This window comes from Conger conger, chromosome 4 (assembly GCF_963514075.1).
Source record: "Conger conger chromosome 4, fConCon1.1, whole genome shotgun sequence".
NCBI lineage: Eukaryota > Metazoa > Chordata > Actinopteri > Anguilliformes > Congridae > Conger > Conger conger.
In genome coordinates, this window is record NC_083763.1 from 24,563,906 (window position 1) to 24,583,922 (window position 20,017).

At 39.8% G+C, this 20,017-nt stretch overlaps 1 protein-coding gene across 2 annotated transcripts in view; it reads right to left on the reverse strand.

The window, feature by feature from the left end:
• The window catches only part of adarb2 (adenosine deaminase RNA specific B2 (inactive)), a 160,628-nt gene that overhangs the window by 36,955 nt on the left and 103,656 nt on the right, over window positions 1–20,017 (reverse strand). For both annotated transcript variants that reach the window (XM_061237544.1, XM_061237545.1), the window contains one exon: window positions 14,728–15,674. In XM_061237544.1, the coding sequence (XP_061093528.1) occupies window positions 14,728–15,674 (947 nt within the window). The remainder of the gene's footprint in view (window positions 1–14,727; window positions 15,675–20,017) is intronic.

The window sequence follows — 20,017 nt, forward strand, 5'->3', positions numbered from 1 at the left end:
TGTCACTAAATCTTCAGTCTGGCCAATCTTGCATGCACTATAAACATGATGTGCTGGGGTTAAGACATCTGGGGTTGGGCAACTCGAATTGGAGGTATGGTACGTTAGTATTGTTCCACTCCCCATAATTTGGAGAAATTTGAAGATAAAAGCTAAGGCATTAACTAATGCAGTTGCTAATGAACTACTGAGTCAATCTGTACAGCTTTTCTTATGTATTTGTACATCATTAATTCATGTTAAGAACTGCCAATTCATATTGGAATAATAAAAAAACAAAACAGTGAATGTTTTTGTTAATGGTTAAGTCATATGTTTTGTTACTGTTAACTAATATGTTTATCCTATGGTTTACTAATGTAATACTGTACATTAGTTAGTAGTTAAGAACTACATGAACTAATGAAAAGTTTATTTCATGCAAAATTAATTGATTTGTATGTCAACTAATTCATGTTAATAACTAGATTGGTTAATGCCACTTTGTGTACCTTATTGTAAAGTGTGACCGACAATACACAGAAAAATGTAACATGCACAAGATACAGATATATTGTTCAGGTTACACAGAATAACAATGATGTTATAACCATAGACAGGCTCACAAATAATTAAAGAATAACATCAGTGACACGGATTTTGCAACAACAAACTATTTATTTATTTAGGTGCAGAATCTGGGATGGTGAAGATATTCAGGAAATATGTAGGCGGCTACATATCTGAATTAAATATCTCTGTGGGATTGTATCAGGAATACAAACAGCAAAAGCACAGCAATGCTGCAGAAATAGTGTGCAGTTAATGACGAAGGTGGTTCAATGATGATACGAGAACTTGCAATGTCGGGACTTTCATGTGATTGAAGGAGGAATGAACAGAACCCAAGCTATGAAGATGAGAACATCATCTGATAGGGCTTTTTTCTCTCTCTTTTTTTACCATGACCCAGAGTGCGGAGCTCAGTCAGCTCTGCGGTTCTTGAAGATATCAAATTTTAATGTTCTCCAACGACCCCAGCAATCGCAAAACTTCAAAACCACCCGGGCGCTTTGAACCGACATGTAATGTCCCTGCCAAGCATCAAACCTCAAACGTGTTTCAGATTAAGGAAATATGGCAGACGGATGCAAATTCGTCCAACTATGTACAGTGGCTCAGAGGTTTAACGTAACAAAAGCAAGAAAATATAAATAAATAAGCCCCAATGCTGATTACATTCTATTTGACTGGCATTTTCCAGCTTTTATTTCAGGTTTATTTATTTGCTTGTGGACATACAGGTAGCAGGCAAAACCACCACCGAGAAAAAGAAAGAAAATGTCCACCGAGTCGTGCTCAGTAACAAAGAAAGCCCAGCATCATTTAGAAGCTTCCAGAACATGGGCAGAGTGGGCATGAAGTATACGTGTCTAGCCTTCCTTCCTAAAGCCTTCCAGCAACCCATATATCATGAAATATTGATATGGTTCCACTGGACTGCCACATCTGACATTTGATTCATAGCTTAAGGTGTGCTTTTTCTATTCTAAACAGTCAACAAGGGATCAGGGAGAAATGTCATATGCACAGAAAGCAAGAGTGGCTGAAATTGGTAAGGAGCCAAACCAGGTCACTTTTTGTTTCATTCGGGTTGTATCACACCATCCCAACAGCACCCCACACCATTTTGGCTCAGCTTTTGCTCAGTACCTGTCTGTACTGTATAAGTAACTTTGTACTGTATGTGCTGCAACATCAACCTTTCTCCTTAAAATTGTGCCACCTTGCAAATATAAATATCAACTGTGAGCTGAATATTGCACTTTGTCTGCTTTTCACATCCCACTGATTTTTTAATTATTTCCATTGATCAAAGTAAACGAATAAATTGTTTCATGCCACACAATATGGGAATGTCAATAATTGACATTATTATAAATAATTCGATTTTAAGAGACTTCAAATGGTTGTGGGAATTAATGCATTTATTTTCTATTCATATGTTCTACCCGTCAGAGATGCTTTTGAATAACTTGAAGGTTCTACTGTGCAAACATATTCATTTAAGAAACACACATCTATATTTTGACAAAATATAATGGGACATTTACATTAAGAGACAGCATGGGTATGATAATGCGAACAAGCTATTCCACACAAAATTAGCACAGTGTAAAATAATTTTGTCACACTGTAATCAGCCACCTAATTATTTTTTAACCAACCTCCTTCATTGCAGACCACAAACAATTACTAAACCAGGTGGAGATGAAAAATATGTATTTTGCACAGAATTAAATTATCAATTCCACAAGCGCCCAGGCTTGTTTGTCACAATTGGGCCGACTGAGTGAATTCCAGCCTGAGTGTCTCTAACTTGAGTACGCACATAATAAACCAGGCTAAAATAACTTCCAGTCAGATTCACATTTCAGTGTGTGTCACATGAAATTAATTCAAAACAACTTAAGCTTCCAGTAACTCAAGGCAGACTAGACTTTTCTGAGTGATATTCCACCCCCAGACCAACACTCAAAAATAGTATCCCTAATGAACTAGTCTGGCCCTTGCTCTCTTTGTGTTTACCCATAATCCTTCACTCCTCCAGACGAACAGTGTGTTTGTGCATCAAACTTGTTCTGACACTATCTGTCAATGAGCATGGCTGAGAAAAGCTCATTGGGCATACAGGATAATAAGTATCCATAAATTAGATGCAAGAATATTAGTTAATAGCTCTATTACACACACATGTATGGTTCCATCATTAGCATATATTGTAGGATGTGGAAGGGGGGGGCAGAGTTTGAGACAAACACCAAGACAAAAAGAAAACAGCTCATCCTTGTCATATGTGCAGCAACCTATGATAATTATACACCAGTCCTCTGACAGCTGGGCTGCTCAGTGTATAATTACCAAGTGACTTGTCAGTATCTCCATACAGATTCCACCCTCCTCCGTCCCCGCATTCAAATGCATATCAGACTGTTATAAGACACTGCAAATCATTCAAGTAGCTTCTGAATGCGTCAGTAAAAAAAAAAAAGAACAACTTTGTTATTTGCCTTCTTATTTTGGAATTTTGTTCTGTTCGTTCCCTTGCCAGTCAGTCACGGTGTAGTGTGAGCGTCTGTCTGGGCCAGGAGCCACCATCACTTCTGGAAAGGCTGGGGTGTGCGGACCAATAAGGGTCTAAGCCCTGCCTTCCCCCTTCTGTTCACATAAGACTACCTGTTCAAAGTGCATCTGAGCCCCAATCCCAATGCCAAGACTTTACTACAGATAATCACACTGAGTCCTACCCGTGTCACCTCAGCTAGTGTCTGGCTGCTGTTCTACAGGTTCTGTAAAACAGTTCTAAGATATCCTCTTGTGGTCATGCCTGATTATTACACAAATATAATCCTGTAATATAAATGAATAAATACAGGAAAGCAAAGAAACCCAAATGCTGTCCCTGTTCCCCTGAAATGAGCACCCCTCAAGTTTCAGATATCTTTCCAGTACAGTAACATATCTATGAGATGCTGTATTCATGGAGTGCTTTGACACCTCACTCAAATTCTTAAAGAATGAGGATGACAGGTAATAACCATTAAATGCGCATGTACATGCGAATACTTAAGCGTGGGTGGGTGTGTGGAGGAGTGCATGCACTAGAAACTGAGACAGGAATATCACCTTTTTATTTCTTGCAGGGTTGCTAAATGAGTCTCGCAAATAATATCCAGTTGAAAATAGTTTCTTTATTAGAGTGAAAGCTAAATTGGAATTTATATTAAAATGCAACTGATGACATACAAACCTCTCTAATGGAGCTTCATAGCTTTTGACTTTGACTCTTTATCATCTTCAAACCTGGGTGATGGACTTGATAATTCCACAAGAGGGGGCTAGTAGTTGATAAGGAAAATATTTCCTTGTATTATTAACTCCTCAAGCATGTTTCTCTATTTCTTGCCAGTTATATTTAAACATTTTTGGATATTTCCAATGTGTTATCACATAAGGGCACTGAAACATTTTTCTAATGCAATAACACTTCCCATAAATGAATCAGCAGTTTCCAGGAGCACAGCTAGAGACACGGGAAGGAAGAAATGGATTTTCAATGTACCTGAAATTAGCTGGGCAGTGAGAGATTCCAGAGTGTCATCATTACTTGTACCGATCAGGTATACTTAACAAAGGAGAGAACCCACTAGACCAAAAAGACAACCCACTTTTGCTAAGTAGGCCTACTGCTTTTCCAGCTCTTAGAATAAACTTAGAATAAAAACAGGATGAGGTCATTTCAAGTTTGTTGCAAAGGGCTGCAAAAGTTTTTCTTTGTGAATTCTGACTACCTTTGTCAAGCCGACATGACAGAACAAGTCAAAAATAATGAAAATATAGAGATTAAATTATTATAAAACAGTGGAATACTGTGGACACCTGTGACAAAAAAAAACGCTTTCCCTGCATGAGTGGAAATTCCCGAAAAAAACCCAGTTATTTTTGCTGTTGTTATATGATCAACATTTTTCAGTCATAACTGTCAAACATGAAACCATAATTTGCTGCTTAAAGATGAAGCATGTCACAATGAATCGTGTTTGGAATATTTATGAAAGATCAGCCTTCAGTATTCAGAATTAACCGTCATTAATAATATATCATATACTGGATTAACATTCAAAAGCTAACATGAGAAAATGATGAATAGTTTACTAACATAAATTAACACACATTCATATGTCACAAGACACAACACAACACAGCAGTTCCTAAGCTTACTCCGAGGTTACCTGGAAAATTAATTGACTGATCTTTACAGGAAGTCTGGTATTATAAATTGAAAGACATACTGTGCCCTGCAAGCAATCCAACGCCTAATTAATCGTCAAGGTGTTTTCGTTACGCTGAGCTCCCCTTTCCCCCTAAAGAACATACATTCTCAGCCCCAGTCAGCTCTGCATATGTCTCTGTCAGATCCCACATATACCCTCCCAGCAACAAACATCCAAATACATATTCACATTGTGTACTGTACACGGCAGGTCTTAGCAGCAAGAGTAGTAGTCAGACATGAATACCAGGTATTTCTCATTATATACACTTTTAGCAATGTATTAGGTACACCAGCTTGTTAATGCAAATATTTAATCAGCCAATCATGTGGCAGCAACTAAATGCCTGAAAGCATGCAGACGTGGTCAAGTGGTTCAGCTGTTTTTCAGACCAAATGTCAGAACAGGGAAGAAATGTTATCTAAGTGACTTTGACTGTGGAATGATTGGTGCCAGACAGGGTGGTTTCAGTATCTGAGAAACTGCTGATCTCCTGTGATTTTCATGCACAACAGTCTTTAGAGTTTGCAGAGAATGGTGCAAAACAAAAAACATCCAGTGAGCAGCAGTTCTGCTGGCAAAAACACACTTTACTGAGAGAGGTCAGAGGAGAAGGGCCAGACTGGTTGAAGCTGACAGGAAAGGTGACAGTCATGCAAGTAACCACACATTACAACAGTGGTATGGAGAAGAGCATCTCTGAACACACTACGCGTCAAACTTCTAAGTGGATAAGCTACAGCAGCAGAAGTCTAATAAATATAAAAAATAAGTGTAATAAATACCTAATAAAGTGATCACTGAGCGTATATGTTCTGTATATACAGTATACATACATACATAAATACATACATACAGTTCATGTATGCATGCAAAGGGGTCTCTAAAAGTAGGCCAAGGCCTAATATCTGTGGGTAGTCTAAAAATCCACACATTTTCAGAAGTAATATCTGTATATTTATATATATATATATATATATATATATATATATATATATATATATATTTAGCAATAACTCACAACAGGCAGTGGTGTATTGTAAGTTTCTCAGCTAAGGGGCCTTGTTTGGCCAAACGTTGCAACCCACTTAGCTGTCATAAAATTACAATATACCACAGTCTGGGCCTGGAGTGAGGTATTGCTTTCATAAAATGGTTACCAAATATGATTATACAGATATTTTTTATTAACAATGTCACAAGAATAATTTCCAAGAAAATAGTTCCTGCCCACTCGCACCTAGTGCCAAGCTATACTTCAGTAAACTTTTGTTCTGCCAAAGTAGCTAGCTAACTAGCAAGCAAGCTAGCTTTAGTGGACTAGTTTTTGACTTATTGAGGTTTACACTAAATGTCCAATATCAGTGGGATTACATTGCTTGCAGTAGGTCTGCTCATTAAATTTTTTTGGAGAAGGTGCATTGTTCGACGTGGCGAGTGTCGCTCCATGTACTCCGGTCCCCAAGTCTCGATCACTGGAGACTCGCACTTCTGCCCGCTTGCAGACGCAAATCTCTCTCGCCACAAGACCCACAATCAGATTTCTGGATCATGGGGAAGTGGAGACAGTCCCTGCTTGCTTGCAAATCCTGTGCAACAGTGTTGCAAGCTGATTCACGCACATTGGCTAACAGTTTTTCATTTTGACTTGAATGACCGCTTTGCCCCGGAGTGAAAATTGAAATAGAACTGTAAACAAGCATTGGACTTCATAGCTGTGGTATATTGTTATTTTATCACTGCTATTAACAGATCAGATTGTATTTTATAATGGCTTTTATACTGTAAATCTAAGCTCAAATTTGACCTGAAAATAAAACAGAACTTTAGCAAAGTAAAATCAGAGAGGTCCTGCTACTCTTACAGACACCTGGATATTTCCCACTGGGCAAGGATTCATGTCCATAAGAAGATAATAATTCCATCAGTGCTGGACAATATCCAGGCTCTACTGGTTAACTAAGGACACCCCGGGAGTTAGAGGGGATATGGGTTAGGGGGAAGAGCAGACTGTCTGTAGGTGGTAGGAAATACTATGTGGGGCCATCAGAGTGAAGAGATGGTGGCAGATGAAGGCTAGCCTCTCCTGTGTAAGGTCATTAAAAGGGCAGGGAGGGACTCCCTCTGTAGCCTGACAAGCACAGATAACCCCTCCACTTGCCCCTCCCCAATGTGAGGCATGGGAGCTATAGCTATGATTTATCAGAACCTATTTGGTACCTGAGCACCTATGAAATTGCAATGGACTTGATTACGTTTTAAATGAAGTGTGAGGTCTCTTTTTACTCTTTTTCTTCCCTTATTAATGCACAGTCCACCCGAACGAGCCTGTGTAAGGGGGAAGGTAGAACTGGAACAGGGGCTCTGTATTACTGACTCATAAACCAGGGCCCCCCTTTGGAGCCAGATGACCAGGGAGCCCAGGAATGGGTTGCCTACTATTCCCAAAGGTGATTTAAGCCGAACGTATTTCAGCCAATTTCCTCAGGATCAGCAATGCTTCCCTGTATAAAACAGGAGCCGATGCACTGGAGTAGACTTAACAGTCTTATAGGTCAGATTTAGCATAAGTGCGAGACAGTCCATTATGGTTATAACCTTTTCATGGACAAAGTGCTTCCTGTTAAAAGTAAAAACATTATTGTGTGATCATTTATGGCATAAAAGGGTTCTTTAACTCGTAGCTGTAACATATTCAAAATAAAATAGCAGTCTATCGCCCATTAGTGGGAGGGAAAGGGGGTAATGACTCAGTGAAATATCGTTCCTGGGCTTTTAAATATTCACAGGGCTTTTAAAATTAAATTAACATTTGAGAATGTGTTTACACATTTTGAATGATCAGTGCTTTTCTGAAATCCTGTGTTTTTACAGCATTTTTGCCCATTGGCCAATATTCTCCACAATAAGTATGCCTGTTCGTTTTTAATCACATATGCAAGAAATGTGAATTGGCCCTAAGAAGCATGTGCGCTCTTCACCCAGTGCTAATGACAGAGAGGGCAACCACAGCCTCATCCTTATAAGTGTGAATGCCTCCCGTGGTGTTCACACTTTCTCATTCACAATTTTTATGGCTGTATATTTGTATATTCGACGTGGCAATAATAATTAATGGTCTTTTCTTCACGGCCAGCAAAAGGCTGTTTATATTTAGACTGATTAAGAGTCAAAGATTAAGATCGAAAACAATCTGCAAGCTGGTCTCTGGAAGATGAGGTCACCTTGGTGTGTCTGAAATCGGGTTTAATTCACACATGCGTGGCGAAAAAACGACTTGAAGGATCAGGATATAAATGATTATCTCTGAAACACAGTGAAACATGTTCAAAGGTAGACAAGGCAGATTCATCACTGCACCATAGGTCAATCTTAATAAGAGTGCAACATATCATCATAAGTAATGCTTCTCAAGAATATTATTTTACATAATAAATATATTTCAGTGTAGAAATTCTCTCAAATTAATCTAAGTGTGTTCATTTAAAGAGGAATTTGTGGCTCAAGAAGGAAATCTCTATGGGCATCATGGCAGACATTTCATTTTTGCCATACCACTACACCCTAATTTCTACTCCACCATTTTTATGCGTTTCCTTACTTCATTCAAGGTCAGACTGGGTGCACACCCTTTAGCGACATGGTCGACAGCTTGCATTGCACGCCACTGAAGACCCTGGTCTGTCCTTCAGTGAAGCAGATCCTCTCTGTCTTATGAAAGGCTTGTGTTGACTTGGCAGCGTTTCAGGTCTTTGTCACACAGAGGAGAGATTAAGTGCCCAATCAACCTCCGGACACAGGGTAATCATTTCACTCCGTAATGTGCCCTGAGTCTTGATGCCAAATTACATTTTCCTCTGCAAGTTCCACGATGAGAAATCTTGCAGACCTAGGGAAACCTATTTCCTCTATCAGCATCAGTGAGATAATGGCTAATTAATACCAGCGAGTTTAGCCAAATTCCGTGCACATAATACGCCCCTGATTTGCCTTCAAAAGTTTTAACTGTTGATAATTTCTAAGGTAAAAACACTGCCTAATGGAACGGCTAACGGAAATGTGTTGATTAATCTCCTTCTAGTTTTCATGAGGTAAGCATTAGCTAAGGTCACCTTCCATTTTGGCTTTGTACCACATCTGTGTAATTACCTGTACACGTGGATGTACTGTACAACACACTATGTAAGTACATAAAGAACCCTAAACTTCTAAATGGGAAACTCAACATTTAATGCAATTATACATATGGAATTTCATAATACACGCATAGTAATATTGGAGTTGTCTGAATACCTTGTAAATTCAAAAGCAAATGTAAATTCAGTGGAAGTAGATACACAATATAGGCTACTTTTGTCATCTCTAAGAATACATTGCCACTTGCATGCTTTATTGATTCACATAGCATTGATTTGAGCAATCAAGATGAAGTGAATTATATTGGGAGCATTTGTAAAAGGTTGCACACTGTAACCCTGCTCAATTTTTCACATTTAGCACCATCACGTGTCACGTTAAGTCACATCAGCCTGTATTCGGCCCGGAGTGGGTTCATTTGTATTCATCCATTTTTGTACAGCGAAATTGAGATATACCAATTAAAAGCGAAAAAGGTACAATCGGTAATTTCAGACTTCTGATGGTCAAGAGAGGAATAGCAGCAACAAACACCTTCTAACCACAACACTCTTTATCCCTCCCCCTTCTCTGTAAACACACTGACGTTGAAACGGCATTGGCTGTGGCAATTAGAACAAAATTTCAACCAATGAGCTTGAATTATTGTAGTTATGCAATAGGTTTTTTGTAGTTTTGGTACAGACTGTATATTTGGAAACCTGAATTTAAGGTCTATAAACACAGGCAGAGGTTGAGTCAAAATGAGGCTTTTTCAAGAATAGGAAGGGATTTACAATGGTCTTGCAACAATGTTTTAACACAACATTGTACCTTTAAAACAGTTCTACCTGTCTAAACTTCCCTTTAGCACCCCCAGTGGACATTTCATTTCAAAACTTCAACAAAGTGTACCTGTGTGAATGTAATTACATTTCTGCAAATAAGTGCTCAGTGGTACATATTTTCCATGAGACTGGGTAGCTGGTTTTAAAGATGGAGATCATATTTTATCGGTCTCTGTGATGACACGTTGCAATAAAACATAATGCGAGTGTTTTGTTTAAATATTCTTGTTTAATGCCAGACAAGCTTCTATTGTCAGAAATGCGTCTTTTGTTTGGGCATACATTGGGAGAAATCTGGGTATAAAGTTCCTTTGATGTACTGTAGGTGAGCCAAATTAGCTGACTGTACCTTAGTATGAGTACGGTAAAATTGTTCCAAATGCGGCTTCACACAAAGATACAGCATAACATCGTGAAATGATACCATACATTGCTTGTGAAACTTTGTATCATTATAGTTGTTGTTACTGTTTATAAGGTAAGCTACCTTTGGACTAGCGTTGTAGCCTACATTTTCTACGAACACGCTATATATGGCACACTGGATTTCTACATGTTGGTCATTGATAATTTCTCAGCATTGTTGTTGGCATCATTATGCCGTTAAGCCAGACAAATGCCAGTGTTTATGGGTAAACAGTGTTTGTCTGTGGAGTGCTAAACCATAGGGTATATTACGAAGGAAGCTCAACATACCCAGGGTTTATCTGCCTGAGCTGGCTTCACAAAACATAACTGCAATTGGAGTTAACTGGTATCATAAAGGTGGTTATCAATTGTGAACACGGGGTTTGTTAACCAAGTTGTGTGCGCATACCCATAAAAGTGGTGGTGTTTGTAAAAATAAGCTTGTAGCAGTACACCATGGACCTTACTCAAGCAGCATATTACTCACCTGAGGAAAGAAAGGATATGGACAGATGTATGGATGGAAACAAATACATCATAATGGTGAAAGGTAAGACCATTCCCGCCAACAAAGTCAGGGACCAGCATTGGCAAAAAATTCCTACTACTATAAAATAGTTAGTTACAGTGTGCCTAATACCTTACTTTCTGTAACGTACAGTTCATATGTTTACAGGTTTCCCTCATGTTCTGTATCAACTCACAATTCATAATAGAACACACTGATTGGTTTGGCAACACAGAACTGTGTGTTCTGCATGTTGAGTACAGTGTCAGATGCATTGGCAGCCTTTGGTGTTATAGGTAATTCCAGGCTTCTAATGGTCAAGAGAGGAATAGCAGCAACAAACACCTTCAAACTGCAACACTTTTTACTCCTCCCCCTTCTCTGTGAAAGCGCTGACATTGAAATGCCATTGGCTGTGGAAATTAGATCCAATTATCAACCAATGAGCTTGAATTATTTTACAGCTATACAATGTTTTGGTACAGAGTGTCGGCCCGTCAACTGTATATTTTGAAACCCGAATTTAAGGACTATAAACACAGGCAGAGGGAGAGTCAACATGTCAGTGAGCCTTTTTCAATGATAGGAAGAGTTTTAATAGAATGGTCTTGCAAAAATCTTACCTATTGTATCTTTAAGTGTTGCATTCACAAAATCAGTACAGCCTGTATGCAAGTAATTTGAAAAGGTGTAGTGCAACACAGCATGCATGCAATATATAAATTCTATTTTCATATATGAGTGGAAAGTTATTGTTCCTCTTTGCCTGGGGCAAGCCAATACTAACATGGGGGAGTTTTGCTTGGAAAGGTTCCCCACCATGCCAGAATTCCTCACTTGTGACTAGTTGTCATTTCATTCTTCTGCAAAGGTGACCCTTTGCTTTCCAGCTCCCCCTTCTCAAATCTCCAAAGACCAAATCTGTTATAAAGACCCTGTTTTAACCCTTTCCCTGCCTCTGCCTCATTTTCACCTTGATCTCTCCTTTTAATATTCATTTGCTTTGGCATAATGGTGCTTAACAAAAAAGTATTTAATTACAAAGTAGTCTTATTTCTTCGGACTACGTGTTGCGGTACTCTCTAAGAAATTACTTTGTGAAAATAAGGCACACAGAAAATAAGGCTGCCAGAGATTGTGTCAAATCAATAGCAAGTACCCACTGTAAGCTGGTAGTTCCATCCCGGTTCTGTACTCATGTTGAGTGGGTGGATGGGTGGGTGGGTTGTTCGGAAGTGTGGATTCATGTATGGCACAATGGTATTTTCACAGATTTAAGGGACTTGAAAAATCTGCCACCAGAAACTGGTCTTAGTGCCATAGCAGAGTGCTTCATTGGGGCTTATGAAGAAAGTAAGGTAACACTGTACTTTAACTATGTGCCATAAAGCCTACATAAAGCATAACCAGTCATGACAGTGTCTTACAACTTACGATGAATAACATAACACTCTCATAATGCGTGCTGCGATAAACATTATGGTCTATGTGGCTGCACAGAGCAGACCATTATTGGGTTAAAAAAGTGTTTCTCTGAATTTAGGTGCTGCTAATTGGCATTTACGTACATTCCAAGCATAGTGTGACATTTTATGATAGTGTCATAAAACCTTTGTTATGACAGGTGACATTAGGTATTTGTCATTTGTAGCATAATTAGAATAGCTTAACATGCGACAGAAAGGTAGAGTTATTTAGTCATTATGGCATACCGTTCAGATAAAATGTTTCTAAGAAGTTATATTTATGTAATATGCTGAAGAGACATCCACACATCAATTCAATGCTGATAACAAACTACAATCTGTCATTTCAATATAATATACTTTGTTCTCATAGTTTTATTCCTATATGCTAAGCACTAATATAGTAGAAGGTATGTAAACAACCTTTAACTATAATGAGGAATTCCTCATCAGAAAAACATAGAAAATAATCCTTACAAGCCAGTGCACATCACACTTTCCACTCATTACAGACCTACAGACTGCACAGTTGAACCATGTTCCACATGCCTTAGTATCATTAAAAAGACGGACTCGGAAGTGCTATGATCTGTGTTAGTCCTTGTACTACAATTTGCTCACTGTGTCTGCTTCCTTGGCCCTACAGTAAAAAGACTGACCTAAGCACTACACATCGCATCGAAACTAGCCACCATTTCTTCATACTCATCATTGGCCATCACTGACATTGTTTTCTTCAAATTTTTTCAGTTTGCGTCTATCCATGTCTCACTGATTCATCATGACTCACTGAATCTGAGCGGAACTCGCTGGAATGCTCTAGAACACCTGTCGAGCGGCGATACACCCCTAGCCCTCAACCCATTCCACTGCACTACGTCAGAGTCATGTGACTCCATTGGGGTAGGCTACATTGTCTCATTTTGTGCCAGTTATTGCTCTGGAATTTTAACACATGAGCAGGGTACTTCTGGGTAGCAGTGCCATTGACTTTATTTAAATCAGGTTCACCCACTTCATTTCATTACTCACATAATGCTACATTTTGTAATTATATCAGTGCCATGACTATGCCAGTTATGTCAAAGAAAATGTCACTGTGCTTAAAATACGTAAAGTATACGCACAATTTTGCTCAAGCTCCAAGCTCAACAGGAACGTGGGTATAATCAATGCAGACCTGCACAATTTTTCTCCTACTCCTGGCCACAAGGCTGCTATTGGACACGGCCTCTGGAGGGCTGTTAGGAAGCAGATCCAGATCTCTGATCTCAGATCAGTGATCCACAGGCCACAGGGCTCTCAGGCTGAGGAAGGACCCACAGCAGATGATCCAGTCAGGATCCCAGGGAATTCCACGTTTGATGTGTGTCCTTCACCACTTCAAAACCGCCTCTCCCCGACGAGCAGACAACACGTCTGACTTTCAAGAATTTCCACAAGTGACCGATTTCTGGAACTAAACGGGTGAGGCAAATCCTCTGAAAATCCCTTTAAACACCATAGCGAGAGAAGAAAGGAAAAGTTTCTCCAAGGCAGACATGAGCAGGTTGTTTGGGTAATGTTGTTCGGGAGGAAGGACAACATTTTCTTGGCTTTTCCCCGCTAGCCAGGAGGGGAATATTAATATGACATACCCAGTTTACTAACAGACGCAACATACACACGCTGTAGAGCAATTCAGCAGGGTCACACAGCCCTGGGACCAGCTCTGTTAGGTTTATAAAGCTCAAAAAACTCTTTCACTCTGAACACACAAAACAATCCATGGCAAGTAAACAAAATAACAGATTAGCTCCCAGGTAACAACAGTGTTAAAATTACCACAACTTTCAAAATAGGTTATTTACTGGCAGGCAAAAACTAATCATAGCAGTATTCATTTGAAAGCAGGTAAGAAGTGGAAAAAAACAGGACATGTTTCTATGCAAGATTGGGTCAGGAGCCATTTTGAATCGCTCTGAACATTCAACGGTGTTCCTTAAAAAAAAGTTTTTAAAACGAGTTTCCCTACTCTGAGTGTTATTTGCATATTTTACTAATTTTCCATTGCAATTGGTTTGTGGTCTGTTTGTCTATTTGCTCTCTGCCTCTCCATCTCCTTTGGGCAACATATCGAATGAATGTTTGTCGACACCGAGGTGCTGCACATGAAAAAACAAGGAAAAAAAAAAGCCCTTCCCAATTACAGCTCTCTAAACATACGGAAAACCTCATTTCAAAGTAGCTGTTTTCCCTCCCGTTACAGACACCGGGATGATAATTTGCCTTCATTTACATGTTTTCCATCTGAATAGATCACTGCACAGATTCTGTTTACCCATAGCCTTTGCTTTTCCTGTGAACACAGAGCATGTGCGTGTTTGGGAAAGATATGCCACACTTTCTATCCAATGTAAATGTTAAGTCAGCCTACTCACACACCCTCCATTCCTCCCATCGCCCCTCCCCCTTAATTAAGCCCTGGCTCATAATTCCACAAATTCCCGGCACTCCTGCTGATTTGGTTTATTATAGAGCACCATAAGGAACTGCGTGCCTGCCAATGACAAGCTGGCAATGCTCACCTGGGGTAAATGAGGGCATTTATTCCTGCTGGGCGTATGACTGGCTCTCCCTTCAGGTGCCAGCCTGATGTTAAAGAGCGCCTGTAGAGCGATCTGCGCCGCCTGGGCCTTGGCCAGCTTCTTGCTGTGTCCCGAGCCTTCAAATATTCTGCCGTCCACCCTCACGGCCATGACGAAGCTCTTGACGCGCTTGCCCTCGGCGCTCTCCGAGAGGCAGACGTACCTCAGGCCCGGCCGCAGCTCATTTAGCAGCACCACCGCGCTCTTCTCGGCCTCTCCGGGAGCCGTCAGCCTGTGCCTGTTCTGTTTGGCCTGGGCCATTAGGTCCAACGTGTGGCAGAGTAATCTCCCGTGCCGGAAGGCGCTGGAGAGCAACTCGTTCTCCGCCGAGCGGTAGCAGGGGAAGCTGTCGGCGCGCGCCGACGGCTCGAAGCCCTTGAAGAGCGTGTCCGGGAAGTCAGCCTGGTCGGAGGTGAAGTCGGCCGCGGGGTTGCCCAGGTTGCCCATGGCAAAGTGGGCCTGGGGGGCGTTGGGGAACTGGACAAAGGACATGAGGGCCAGCTCTGCCGCCCTCATCTTGGCCTTCTTCTTGGTGGGGCCCGTGCCTTCGAACGTGAGGCCGTTGACTTCCACGGCGATGGAGAACAGGGGCGCGTGGACGGGCCCGGTCTGAGAGACCATGCGGTACTGCAGACCTGGTTTCAGCTCATTCAGCTGGACCAGGGCGTTCTTTGGTGCATCGGACCAGGACAGCTTCTTGCAGATGAGCCGTAGTTTGCACAGGTGTCCGTTATTGCCTTCCTCCAGGGGGCGCTTCCTCTTCAGGCCAGGGGTCCCGCTCCTGGGTGTGTCGGAGAAAAATATGGACTGGCGATCCCCTGGCATAATGGTGCAGTCCTCAAGGTTACCGATGTTTCTGTTCTCCTTTACTTCAGCGCTGCTAGTACCTGATAGTCAAGAAAGAAGCCAAAAGAATATAAGTCAAATTCATGAACGGATGTATTCTTGGTTATGGAATTTATGTTTTGCTGCTATACTGAATATACATTAAGGACAGCTGGTTTAAATATATATATATAACTGCACATATAGCAGATTTACTTTAAATGAAAACAATTACATCTAAAAGCAGAAGGTGCATCCATTTCCTCAGCAGAGAAAGAACATGATAATTGTACATACTGTATTTGCCACACTCCTCACAACCATAGTTCCCTAAGGCCAGAGCAAAAAACACTGTTTTATTTAAGAGTCTTCAGAAAACTCCAGGTGCAGTTCTGCTAAAACGGGGGTGTTAGCCTGCAAATTATTTTTGTAATCTGTGATGAAACTGCCTTTGACACTGCGGTTAAAGTGGGTGTTATTTGTTCCTTGTTTCCAATGCAAAGCATCAATCCCCTTATAATAGAGGAATAGCAGTAGGCGTTAGTCTTTGAGGATACAGCAATATAGCGGCCTTATTATACTTTGATGTTTCCAATGAACTAAGACAGTTGGTGACGGGCTACATAACACAAGAGGCAAACACGCAATGACTGCAGCACATTTCCGAGGCGTCTTTACTCCTAAGTAATTAGAAAAGAAAAACAAGAGAAAGAAACACAGATAAGACCTGTTGGGGCGGAGGTCAGGGAGCTAGTGTGTGATGGTTTGTGGGATTATATATTTGTGTGTGTGCACTTATCTACCTATCTAACAGGGGACCATGGTGTCATGCAGAAACTATGGTCCCCTATTGGCAGGTCTACAGTGACAATGTCCTCTTGGTAACATAGACGTGTATGCGTGCATGTGTGTGTGTGTGTGTGTGTGTGTGTGTGTGTGTGTGTGTGTGTGAGAGAGAGAGAGTGTACAGTATGGGGTTATTATTATCGGGTTATTATTGTCTCATATATATTATGGGTTCATTACTGTCTCATAAATCAGTAACTAATATGAACCTTACACAAATAAAATGAGATGCAAAAATATAACTTATTAACAAAAAAATTGGTTCACAAATACAAATAATTGGTTCACAAATATATTTTTGCACTAATAAACAAATGTCTCCCGAACAGATAAATGTAATTATACATTTAAATTTCCATTTTTGGGGAAACGATTTGCCAATGGGTGTGATGGTGTGCATTTATACACCACCGGGCACATATGGAATCACCTGCATTCATTAGAGGATATTTGAGGCATTATTCACAGTAAATTCTATCCACAAATCGTGTTTTTCTTTACGACTAGTCTAACGCCCACATTACCATATTAACGACCAATCACAGCACATACGTGACACACGCCACAGTTCATCCAATCAGCTCATTGTGTAAGGTTAATAATAATGTTTGACTATGTATGTTGCCATATGCAGTGGGCTTCAGAATTATGGGCGGCCCTTAAAAAATAAACAATATGATTACACAAATAAACTGAAAATGCTTAAAATTCTGAAAATGTGAAAAATACTGTACTTTATAAATGTTTCAATGGAACCACCCAAAATCAAACATTCATTTAATAAAAAAGAGATCTTACCAAAATCAACATTCCATAATCATTGGCACCCCTGGTTCAGGTGCATCCACCTCAGGCAAGGATAACAGTATGGAGTCTTTTCCTGTAATGCTTAAGGTTAAGGTTGCTTAAGGTTAAGCAACATATTTGGAGGGATTCTGGACCACTTGTCTATGCAGATCCTTGCAAGATCCTTAACATTTGTGGGTCTGCACTTATCAACTACCCTCTTCAGTTCAGCCTGCAGGTTTTCGATTGGATTGAGGTTAGACGCCTGAGATGGCCTTTGCAGAACATTGCTTTTGTTGTCACGGAACCATTTCTGTGGATTCTGGATTTTGAGGTATGCTTTGGGTATCACAGGCGCTGGACCTCAATCAAATGGAAAACCTGCGGGCTGAACTGAAGAGGGTAGTTGATAAGTGCAAACCCAAAAATGCAACATTTCTCCAAATATGTTCCTTAACCTTGTCAAGCATTACAGGAAAAGACTCCATGCTGTTATCCTTGCCAGAGGTGCATGGAGCAAGTACTAAACCAGGGGAGCCAATAATTATGAAACTTTGATTTTGGTTAAATTTATTTTTTATTAAATGAATGTTTGATTTTGGTTCCACTGAAACATTAATAATTTCTAGTAATCATGTTGTTAATTTTTTCATAAGTACTTTTGTGCATTGCCAGTCAGGGGTGCCAATAATTCTGGAGCCCACTGTAAGCACCAATACAGTACATATGCAAACAATGTTTGTGTGCTTGCAAATTGGGGATGCATTCTGTGTACTATATACGTATGAGAATGTAAGCACCAGGAGTTTACAATTGCAATTGATTTATTTTTAAAAAACACATACTTTTGTTCATTTAGTGTTGGCTTCGCAATACCTCCAAAGCATATCTTGCATTAGTTAATTCTGTGTTTGTAATAAAGCAGATTATTGTGGCTCATTTTGTTCTTCGCAATGTGTTTGCATAGCTATGTGTATGAGCTTCTGGTATGGTTATTGGTGCTGGCTTGCCGGAATTCAATAGAATCGAGCAACAGAAGGAAACGAGAGCAGCTAGCACTTCCTGCAGTAGAACAGCCAAGAGGCTGTCAATTTGATGGTATGCTCTTCCAATATACAAGCTACTCCGCTTCCGGGAAAGATATGACCATTCATGATTTTTCATATCCGTGTCTATTTAAATCCGCTTGCCACGGAGAAAAGTAGTAATCAGACGCTGCAAAATGACGGGCATTTAATTCACATTTGCTGCCTGTCATGTCTTGCCAGTTGTGTTTATTTTGTGAAATAGCATCCTGACATTTTTGCCAATTGTCCTATTTCGCAGGGCATAGCGCCCTTGAATTGCTTTGTTTTGAAGACTGAAAAGAGTCCTACCACATCCTCTGCTTTCATCCTAACAGCCAATTAACGTGTTTGGAAGTGTACAGGACCTGCCTGGCGCACCGAGTGTTTTGTTTGAATAATCACAGTAATCGCTGACATCTCACTCATTTGTTTACATTAATCATTCATTTCCTTTTGAGTTGTAAAACGCTGACATAAACACTGCTTGTCAAACATACACTATGAAATCCATTCTTAACAGCATCCCTCAGTTTCCTCCAGTATTATTATAAAGTACCGTGCTAACTGACAGAGATGCATATTGTGGCAGAGGGAACTTCATTTCACCTGTGATATGGTACGGTGAAAAAGTGCCTTTCTATAGCAGGGACGCTAAGAATGCTTACAGAATTGAACAAACAATGGGATGTAGGATAATTTATTGAACATGGTAAGTTTGGCAAGATGAAACAATGTCAATTTGGCAAGCATGATTAAAACATTTCCATAGGTCTGTGCACAAATATGTGCTAAATATGCAGCAAAAGCAATACACATGTGCGCTGCTTATGTTATGTAAGTTATAATATAAAAATATATCATGTAATTATAATATCAAAGGATAGGACAAAAAAACTGGACAATTCACTCACATAATGAGTGAATATCAATTACTTCATGTCAAATTCTTTTTTTGAAACTATTTCAAATGAAAGTATACCGACAGACAGGTTCTTTTTCACAAACAGTAATTAAAGCCGTAAGAGGATTTCAACAAGAATAGTTGTACAGCTGCCAGTATTAAACCTGAAAGTGTTTTAAGTAATGCAAGTGAAGTATTGCTTCCTTTCATGCCATTAAGACATTATTTTATAATAAAATCATGAAAACAGTGATTAGACACGTACTTGCAGTGTTAGAACTGACATTTACATTACACCATATTGTCTGTTTGAGCCCTAATTAGCAATTTTGAAATGACAGACCAAAAACTGATTATGTTGAAATACAAATATGATCAACTTTACTTGAAGGACATTGGATGCACTATCCAAATACTGTATAGTGGTACTGTAAATAAATGAAAGCAACATTCCTATTCAAATGCTCTTTAAAAACATTTTTTTTTACAGAATGCATAGTCCACATGCTTCCTTATTTTCTACATATACACTATAAATTAAATAAAAGCTATTTTAATTTGAGATCTGAGCAACTTTACTACGTGATTGATACCAACTCCTCAAGTTTTAAATGTGCAGATAGTTAATTTCATGTTTCAGTTGAGTGGTCTGCACTGCCATATGGCTGAAACATTTAGCCTCAGCACCATCCCACTGAGGGTCATGTGCTAAAAACTGCCATTCTTAACCCTCCTATCATGTTAAGATTTGATGTCCGGTTTACATTTGGGGTCAAATTGAGTAAAAATAAATATTGTAATAGAA